At 44.9% G+C, this 10,522-nt stretch overlaps 1 protein-coding gene across 1 annotated transcript; it reads right to left on the reverse strand.

Moving 5' to 3' along the window:
- On the reverse strand, nt 1–1,294 carry PtA15_6A278 (uncharacterized protein; the record flags this gene model as incomplete). The annotated part of the gene is made up of 3 exons (XM_053169966.1): nt 1–353; nt 446–777; nt 864–1,294. The coding sequence occupies 3 exons, from the start codon at nt 1,292–1,294 to the stop codon at nt 1–3; spliced, it is 1,116 nt and encodes a 371-aa protein (XP_053021205.1).
- Nucleotides 1,295–10,522: the final 9,228 nt, after the last annotated feature.

Consider the following 10,522-nt stretch of genomic DNA (forward strand, 5'->3'; position numbering starts at 1 on the left):
TTATTCAAATCGGATTTTCAATTTGGACCACGTTACAAAACTGATAGCAGTCATTGGAATGACCTTCAAATAACCGATACTTAAGCCGACGAAGAATCCACGGAATCCCTGAGTGTTAAAGATGAGATGGGCAGTCTGTGCGATCGTCCGATGAGACATTGGTCCTCCGACTTGCATCTTCCTTCGGATGATTTCCAGCGGATATGAGACTGTCTGGGCTGCCATCCCTGCAATTGAACCACATAAGAGATTCACAACCACGCTGTCCCTGATCGTGCTGGGTAGATGGCTCGGTAGTCTTGACTGCAGTGTTCCCCATACTAGGAATGAAGTTCCTGCATATGGTACCATGCCTATAATAAAGAAATAGGATATATATATGTCTCAGCTCGCAGTTATCATCTTATCGCTGATCATAGAAAAGAAGCGAGAGAAAATAACTGACCGCAAATTGTAGGTGCAAAGCCTCTGTAAAACTTAGTGACTGGAAAACGTTCAAAGAACTTTGTATCCCACTTTGAAGGTGCGGAAGGATGTTCAAGATAAAGTGATCGGGCGACGTCTCTTACTCTGACGACTTCTGCGCCAGATTTCCTGATCTGGATGGCTGTTCGAACTCGAACGATTTCGAGTGGATAAGTGACAAAGACGGCCATGACCCCGCTGAGGGCGCCTGCCATAAATCTTCTCCCAGCCGTTTCCGCATTAACATCAGGCATTAAGGACTTGTGTAAGATATCGTAGGACATAAATTTGATGCCAGCATAGGGGAAAATCCTGGATGTTGGTATAGAAGAAGAAATAGAGAAAATATGCATGAGTGTTTGTTATTCAAAGAGACATGGAGGGAAAGAAGGACAGACCGAAATAAAGTGGCAGAGTGTCCTTGTACGAGTCCTCTGATCCCAGATTGAATCCAAATAGCTCCGATAGCCCGAAAAACTCCCCCGAGCGATCCGCTATACTTCGCGTAATCTGGATTACCCGTTTGGAAGAGTATCTTGACCCTATCGAGCGGAGAAACAAGGGTTTTGGCAAGACATCCTGCGATCCCACCGGCTACGCCCGACTTGAGATGGTTGAGGGCGGCCGATGTCCCTGAGGGAGTTGACGACGATTTCGAGTTCGAGGACGAGTTGGGAAGATGTGGCGTGGTTGAATGGGCCGCGGATGGCGCGGCGAGGGTGGGAAGTGATACGAGATTGCCTGCTGAGCTCAGAACATCCGATAAGTCCCGGTCGTGGTCAGTCGGGTTGAGCCTCCGGAGGGATTGAATGATGTCACCGCTGTCCATCCAATATTATCTGGTTCATTCGATGCTGGGATTGGGCTGGACTGTAATTCGTCAACTGCTGCGCATGTCAACGGATATCTTTTTTTGTTCTGGCATACAAACACTCGATTGCCGAGCGGACTATCTACAACTATCTACACCAACCCTCCAAAATGACTTCATATGTCCAGCAATCATCAGTTCATCCCTTAACTTAACCAAGTCCCTGGACATTCCACGTCTGAGTTTTTAGCAATTGTGCTAATGGCTTGCTTTGCTGATGTCACTAATTTATAGTGTAACAGCACCGTGGATGGAACTGTTTCTTCTGGTGACTTGCTGACCTAAATATTTTACAGCTTTTTTTTACATTGGAGGACTTCCCGTCAATCTGGGAACTCAGATTTTTCCAGATTTTGCGGGGAAATCTGGGCTTGATCTTCCCAAATCCTAGATCTGCCTAGATTTCCCTGCGAAATCTGGGAAAATCTGGGTTTCCAGATCGGCGGGAAGTCCTCCATTGGAGGACTTCCCGACGAGATCTTCAGACCCTGCAGAACCAGATCTGCAGCCCCTGGGACAGCATTTCCCCACAAAAATTAAGGTTTTCTGGCTGCAGATCTGACTCTGCAGGGGGCTGCAGATTGACGGGAAGTCCTCCAATTATCCTGGTTCATATTGGGACATTTTAACTGGATGACTTCCCGTTGTCATTTAGAGAGCTCTAGATGCCCCTCTAAATCCTAAATTAAAACACCTATCAAAAAATCAACCAGTGCACATGAAATTGATAAATTGTAGGGTTGGGAAAACTCTTCTCTTTTTGTCAAAAATTAAGAATTTGGGTGTGTAAATTGAGATCTGGGAGGCTCTCAGACTCGACGGGAAGTCGTCCGGTACCGGACTAAAGTTACACTTGCTGGTTGAGCTTAACATTATGGTCTGGTCTGAGGAGAGGATAGTCTGGGTTCTGGGGTTTGGGATCCAATATGGTAGAATTGCAGGATGAGGAAGCAGGACCCTGGAAGCCCCTGTAAATGTGGGTAATGTAAATGTATGAATTTTTGAACAAAAACTCAAAATGATAGGCATAAAAAGTGGTATTAATGGCCTTTTTGGCTGCAAGCATACTAATGTCAAATGTATGGAAGTTTTACTGTGGAAAGGGGGTTAGTGACTAGATATGTATGAAAGTCTTGAGGATACCATTCCAAGGCAGAATATTTTTTTCCCCCCTCTCAACACTTGGCCCCTGTTTGTGTCTTTGACCCTTGACCCTTGCAAGCACTCCTCAGTGGCAGGGGTCCGGGGGTTATTTCTTTCTTTTGGACAAGGGAAATTGAATAAATTCTGGTGATTGATGAGCATGTCTCAGGAAAACATTGCTGACTTGCTAGGGCCACTACCTAGTTGGGATAACCTTTCCTATATATATCCAAGTTTATTAAAGACACAGATTTGCCAGAACCTTAAAAAAAAAATTCAAGGGTTCTACCTACAATTTACAAAAATGAAAACAGATTTGCCAGAACCTTAAAAAAAATTCAAGGGTTCTGCCTACAATTTGAAAAAGAAAAAAGGCATGGGTACCCCCAAATCACAAAACCATAAAGCAACAACTGCAAACTTCATACAATTAAAACAAAAAGAAACAACTCAAATAGCCTTCCAACTCCAGCAAAAATGCTGTGCCACAGGCTCAGCCCCCAGCCCGCGTCAAGCGCACGGTTCAAAAGGACTGGACGTGAAGGCCCCCGGCCCGCAGCAAAGGCTGCAAACCAGTGGGGGGCCCACTCTTCGCCCTTCAAACTGCGCACATGCAACAGCGGAAGGGTTGAGGGAGATGGATAGCTGTATTTGCAGCATCACCAAGCTCCCTGGGGAACACACAACCATTGGCCGCTCCTACTTAAGCACTCGAACGCTCGACTTGCCCACTCACCTGCTGAACCCCTCCTTATCAATACTCCACCTGCAACACTCAACCCGCGCCAGAAACCCTCGCCTTGACAGCCAACCCTGAACCAAACTCCAATCAGCCCCCCCCCCCCCCTGGATTTGATACAATCAGCCACTTCGGACCGCAAACCAGGACCCACGCACACAAACCCAGGCCCAGAACAATACCGCCCTTGTATACCGATCTCAGCCCACAACAGGAAAACCCTTCCCCTTCGCCAGGCCCAGTCTGTTACCACGGTTTTTCAGGCAAACCAAGAATACCGCCGCCCGCCTCCTGAACACCGCTAAGCCAGGGCCTTGTAACCTAGCCATTGAAGATGTGCCCAGCCAGTCAAGCTGGCATATTTTTTGTGGATACGTTGGTCTGGGTGTGCGTGTAACTATGCCAAATGTTTACAATCGTGTCACCGCAGCCGCTTGACCATACTGACTAGCCAGCGTTATTGCTTGCACGCCCAACTTTAACTTTGTAGGAAACATCATCTATCATCAAGTCGACGACGTTTGGCAGCGTCAGCATTGTTATGTCAACCCCCGTCTCCCTCCCCTTGACAAATTCGAGGATAACCAGGCCGCCTGCGGCCCCCTGAGACGCCTACGGCAACCTGATTTGTTATCTGGACCGGTTAAAAAATAAGTAAACTCGAGCTTGGCTGGTAAAAACTGTTGACCTAACCAGATAAATCGACAAACTCGTGTGGCGAACCCTCTTACGGCCATGCTCTCAGTCGTCAGTGAATTCATGGTAACCAAGACGACTAGCAGGATTCGAGAAACTGGGCGACACTGACCTGTTTTTGTAGCGCGGAGAATCAAGAATTGAGCGCACTTACCATCATGAGTGGCTAACATCACCATCTTGATTTGCGGTCCGTGAGTCGATGATAACGGGCTAATGCGTTGTTGGATTGCCTACGGCCTAACCTTTGTTCTACCGACTGATTCATATATTAAACATGGCCTTTCACTGAGTCCGAGCTGGGTATTTTGGTGAGCATGACGACGCCGTAAGGACAAGCCATTCCTCTCCACCAGCGGGAGATACCGCGAGCTGCAACACTACATTAATGTCAAGTAACCCCTGCGCCCTAATTCCAGACAACACAGCCTATATACTCTCTTAATCCTTCATTATCGATGTCTTCATCTTGATCAGCGCAACTCAAATCCCGTAGGACATCACACAAACATAAACTATGTTTCAAAGCAACCGCGCGCTGAGATCGACAAGAAGCTCACTTGGCAGGACTGACCACCTGAATTTTTGGGTCAATATTTTTGTGGAGGATGACATGAGTTGACATAGCCTTGCCCCTTCGAACCTAGCTGATACTCGTTCTCTGATTTCAGACAATATCAACAGGCTGGGTGTCATGGAGAATAATCTTCTCTGGGCTTCTCCCAGGTCAAGTGCGCCTGGGGCGATGCCATTCTTTCCTGTGAGCCTCAGTGTAAGCGTTTTCAGCGGGAAAAACATAGCTTCTGGAGTTACTCAATGAAGGGCTCAATTTGTGGATTCAGTCACAATGGATCACTTAAACTTGAATTCAGGTCGGCGACTCCTCTCCCAACAGACAGGATGACAACTCACTCAGGGTTTAAACGAGTGAGACCCTTCCCTAATTGCTTACGTGTGAGTTGTGTGGGAATTAACATTTAATTTCCCTAAAGGTAGTCTTGGGCCGTGTCTTGGGCACAATTGATTCTGATGATTGACTTCTCTTTACCAATATTGAGAGAGGAGAGATACCGGTGCATAATGTTATTACTAATTTTACTGATCTACCAATGAAGATAAGAAAGTTTTTGTCAAAATGAGCCTCTTATTTCGCATCCACAAAGGCAAATGTTGATTGTACTGTAGGAGAGGGTATACCCCAAGTTATAACACTCGGTTCTTACATTTCACTTTCTATCAAAGGAGACAGCTACTTAAATTTTCATAGTTGCTGCGGACAGGTGATTTTCCTCAATGGCGGGCTGCAGAAGAACTGGCACAAAGACTATTCCTCATCTATATAGCAAATGTTTTAGAAATTAGCCTTTTGAGATAGGTGAATTGCTTGCCCTTGACATTATCATGTGTGCATAGTTGAGCCAAGTCTATATTGCAATTATGATAAAATGTCTGACCCATCCCAGGCAACCTTAGGCAAGCCGTCAGGGATTCATAGGAAGGTGGTGAGGAGGGGTGGTGTTGAGAGTTATCTGTGTCATGCTGCAGCTACATTAAATTAAGGCAATTGCTCTGATTGTAGATTGTTTGTTTGGCTTGGAGCATCTGTCTGGACTGAGGTGAGCTCTTTCCCATGACTGAAGTTTGGCCTGGGGCATGTACCCACAGCGGCGAAGCCGCCGTAGCCTCTAGTCAACCTAATATGCCAATTGCTGCTGGATTCTTCACATCCAGTTCAAATCCTATATTTTCTTGTATTTTTGCACCCCTCAAAGCAGTGCATCTTCACCACTTGTTTCCAATTAGTCAAGGGCTCAATATTACTGAAGTTGGGGCGGATTTTGTATCAATCCGCCAGCAACCAACAATTACCGCCTCTCCTCATTGCAATGTCTCAAGCCCCATTCTTGCATCAGTTGAAAGAAATAATTTTGTGTATCAAATCTCTTTCAAAGAAGAAAAAAAAAGAGTTGTACTCAAGTTTAACACACAACAATTTCATCTTTCTTCATCTTTGTGGGTTTTCTTAGCTTCACATAAAAGTAGGCTTTCTGCCTTTGAGGTGAAAATAATGTTAGGCATGGAAAATGTATGAAAATTTTGAAATTTCTCTGAGCATAGGCATGAAAGGTTTATGAATGGACTTGGTCCTGAGGAAGCTGCCTGGATCCACACACTCTCAAACTATGATTGTGAGGGCTGTGAAATGTGTGTGATAGGCTATTGCATTTTGCTTAATGCTTGGACACTTACACAACATTTTCCACGTTAAAGTTATGAGGTTTTGGTGCTGTGCAGAAGTTTTATCCACTGGGCTGCGCCACACAGCGGGTTTGCAATGACATCATTGGCCCTGCTGGACATCCAGTTCCTGGCCGGTCCGACCCACCAGGACCTAGCCAGCCAGCCACCATACCAATGGCAATATCCACTGATACAAACCAATCCCCCAACTATCCTCACAACAAAACCGGACAAAATGTGACTCCTGTTGTCCAAATTGCGCCAGCAGGAATCTCATTTTTGGTCATCCAACTATTGACTAGTGCTTGGTGAGTGCAACAAACTTGTTCTAGCTCATAAAACAAGCTGACTCACTGACTATCTCTCTTGATTCATTGCATGTTTCATGTCAAAAAAAACAGACTCTGTCAAGTCTGAGGGTATCTTTCTTTCATTTCTCCCAGCGTTGGCGCGCTGGCGGTGACCCCGCTCACTGAGCAATGGCATCAGCTGCTCCAGCCTGACCAAATTTCCCTATGCCTTACCACTCCAACAACCCTCCTCTTCAGAATGGCAAGCCCAATAGAAAAATATCAGGGTTTAAATGGGTTGGGTTCAGGTTGAAAAACAGCACCCAAACCCAACCCAAAATTTAGCACGGGTTGGGGCAGATTTGAAAATATGCTGCCAAAACCCAACCCAATGTCATACTATTTTGTGTAGGGTTGGTTTGGATCTTGGGCTGACCCAACCTATTAGGCGCCAAAAATCCCCAAATTGACTGTTGGAGGTGTCATAGTCAGGTGGCAGGCTGACCCAGTTAACAAATAGGCTGCCCAAACCTGACCCAATGGTTTTACAAGTTTTTGGGTTGGTTTTGGGTCATGTCATTTTCTTTACAAATGTGCCCAAACCCGCCCCAAAACCCAAGTTGGCCCAACCCATTTACACCCTTCAACAATACCTCTTGTGGAACATCAGGGAAAGAAGTCAGCCCATTGGGACTTGCAAGCAAACCCCACCATGGCTCCTTTGTGTAAATAAATTGGATAATGCCAATTTTTGACTTTTAGTGTTCCTGATTAAGATCTTATCCTAAGATCTTATCCTTGAGTTAGCAAAAAAAAAGCCCTTGTAAGTAGGAAATGTGGCAACATGATCTTGTAATGAATGTAAATTGGAATCAAATTCAATTTGAAGGCTAAAAATCTACTAGGGTTCTGACAGCTCTGTTTATGAAGCTTAGGGCAAAAACCCGTCAAAAATAAGGGTTTTGGGCCCTAGCACTATAACTGTGCTGATGTAAACACTGGTAATGTAAATTACCAAACTTGTTACATGGTAAATATGGCCACTACAACGGTTTTAAACAATCTTCACAAGAGGAGGATTTATTATGTAATTAATAATATATAATTATTAATTACAGGGAATAAATTTGGCGTAAAAAGTAGGTGGTAAGCGCTTAAACTGATTGGCTGCTTGACAGAGGCGGAGGTCTTACGGCAACTACTTATAAGGATAAAGCTTTAAGCATGCTAATAAGGGATTTTTGATGATTTAAAGGGTTTAATCCAGTGGATTTTGCGTGCTGGGGATGGTTTAAAGGGAAAAAAGGGCTACAGTAGTAGCAGAGGAGAATATTCACGGCAAACTTACAGTTTCTAGGCGGTGAATGGTCTGGGGGATCTTTTCCTGAGGGCCAAATATGCCTCTATTTATAGTGGGGACTTTAATGGGCGCAACCACTAAGTCCTTTTCTCCCTATGGGAGTATCCTGAGGTTTAGACATGAACAAGGCTTGGCTGTGGGCAATTTATTTGTATTATAATAGACTAATTTCCCTGACTCTGTCACATAACATGTTTATAACCAATTGTCATGTGAAAGAGCTTCAGTAGAATTCTACATAATGCTTTCACGGGTTATTTTTACACAAGTAATATTACTCTTTAATGTACTGTAGTTTAATTTTATGTACTTTGTTTATTTTACTAATTTTTTGTATGTAATACCTTTTTTGGGCGCTTTCTGGGGGTCAATTCTTAATTGTACAATTAGTACATGAAGCAAGACTGAAAAGCTGCGCTACGCTGCAGAAAGCGGCGATTTTAGCGCAGCGCAGCGGGCGTCGCTAACCTCCCAGCACAAAAAGCTGAAGCGGTAGCGTCACTGCGCTGCGCTACCGCTTTTGTTGAAATTACTCAGGTGAAAAGAATTGTGTGTTGTGAGATTTTAACCCACGACCTTCTACATTCATGAGAGCTGCTCTTATACCACTGAGCTAAACACACAGTTGGTCTTACTGGTGATTTTTGGATATTAGATCATATAGCTTGGCCCCCCTCAAATGGGGCTTGAAGCATATATTCCAACAGCTTTCTGCAGCGAAACACCGCTATTTCTCTGGATGACATAGTGTAAGCGCAGCTGAAAAAGCGGCGCTTTCGCTGCGGGAAAGCGCAGCAATAGCGGTGTGCGCTTTCAACCGCTACTGGGGCGCTTTTGCGCGCTGCATCGCTTTTTAGCTGATACTTCTTCCGCACTTTTGGCGCTGCGCAGTTAATTCAGCTCAAAAAGCGAAGCCTTGGCCCCCGCTTTCCTTGCTCCGCCTCCGGATCAGTTCCACAAGCGCAGCACAAGCTGCGCTTGTGGCACTGAATGTGCCAATTTTTTTGCTCCAGTGGGGGTCAATGGGAACACTATAATGCTTTCTGTGGCTGTTGACCATTGATGGGTTGAATCAACAGTGCAAGAGCTACGCTCCTCAAAGCGGCAGCGTAGCAAAAGCGTAGCGGTTTTAGCCTTGCTTTGCTAAGCTTTTTGTAGCGGGCTTGGCGCTTCGCTATTTGCTACATTTTTTAAGGGGAAAAAAATAAAGAAAATAGCGCGCTTTTTTTAGCGGAGAGTAGCAGCAATTTGCTACGCTTCTTGCTATAGTAGCGGAAAAAACACTACTGTAGCAATTTTGCTGCGCTACCGTAGCACCATTCAACCATCAATACTGACCATCATAAAATGATGGAGGATTGATGTTTGTGTACTATTTCTGGCATTTTCCACCAAAAGGCAGACATGCCTGCTACGCTTTTGGCACAAAAGCAACCTGGTTTGCTACGCTTTTGGCGCTAAAAAGCGCTATTAGCGCCAAAAAGCGTCAATTTTTCCGCTGCGCTATACTGTAGCGAAGCGGCAAAAAAAAGCGGTTCGCTACGCGCAGGCAAAAACTGCAGTAGCGGTTCTGGCGCTTCGCTACCGCTCAAAGTAGCAATTTTTTGCTAGCGCTAACGCTACTCTGGATCCAGAGTAGCGTGTTTCCGCTTCGCTACGCAAAAGCACCGCTTTTTGTAGCAAAGCATAGCTCTTGCAATGTTGGTTGAATCCTACACTGTGACCTGGATGACTGTCAATGAAATCATTGATGTCATCATGGCTTTGCAAAGTACAAAACTTGGAAAAAAAGAAAAGTTAAATTGTGAAAATCCTGCGGATCTGTGCAGGCATTTTGAAAAACACAATATGTACTGCCCTTGAAAACCAGTTTGTTCCAGTAATGGCGGAGTAGATAAAACTCAATGACTGGAAATTTCTGGTCATCAAGAAGAGTTTATACCCCCTCAATGGTTGCTCTCACTGAAAAAGGGGTTGCATTGGTTGCAACCCCCTGTGGTGAGGTTGACCGGGGAAAACAATATAATAATGGTTGGGGAGACCAATCTTATATTGGCTGGGCCCACCAATACATTAAAACAATGGAAGAATGTATTGGTAGGCCCCGCCAATATAAGATTGTTCTGGGAGACCAATCTTACATTGGTTGCTGGGTCCCCAGTTGACCTTATTGCATTTGGTCTTTTTGCTTGGGTTGTTGGTGGAAGAAATCCTGCAATTGTTGGTTTATCTAGCCGGGTGTTGACCATGTACTGGCCAGAATATGGTTTCAAATCAGCTGGATCTAAAGGCTAGCAGGTTGTAGAGCAGTCAATTTTTAATCTGTTGCAGCTGTAGTGCTTACTTTGTCATTGCTCCACCTCAACCTCCTCTTGAATCCTGAATACTCAAAATGAGGAGTTTGTCCACCCCACACTTCAACATTTGTCACCAATACAATGCCCTGGCAGTACATCTTCTGATCATTGAGGGGAGTTTAAATTAGTACATACACTCCCCTCACTCTCCTTTTCAAGGGGAGTGTAATCCTGTTCATTGAGGTTATTATTTACTCCTCTTAATGCCTGGAACACACTGGCCATCAGCTCTTGGTACTGACAGCCTTCATGGCCAGTGTTTGTGTGGTGATCAAACTTCAAACCGGTAGTTTCACTGCGCCCAGGATTTTGTTTGGGATTTTTGATCAGGAGGAAGGCAGACCTCAAGAATTTTCAAGA

The sequence above is a fragment of the Puccinia triticina genome, chromosome 6A (genome assembly GCF_026914185.1).
Source record: "Puccinia triticina chromosome 6A, complete sequence".
In the NCBI taxonomy this organism is placed as follows: Eukaryota; Fungi; Basidiomycota; class Pucciniomycetes; order Pucciniales; family Pucciniaceae; genus Puccinia; species Puccinia triticina.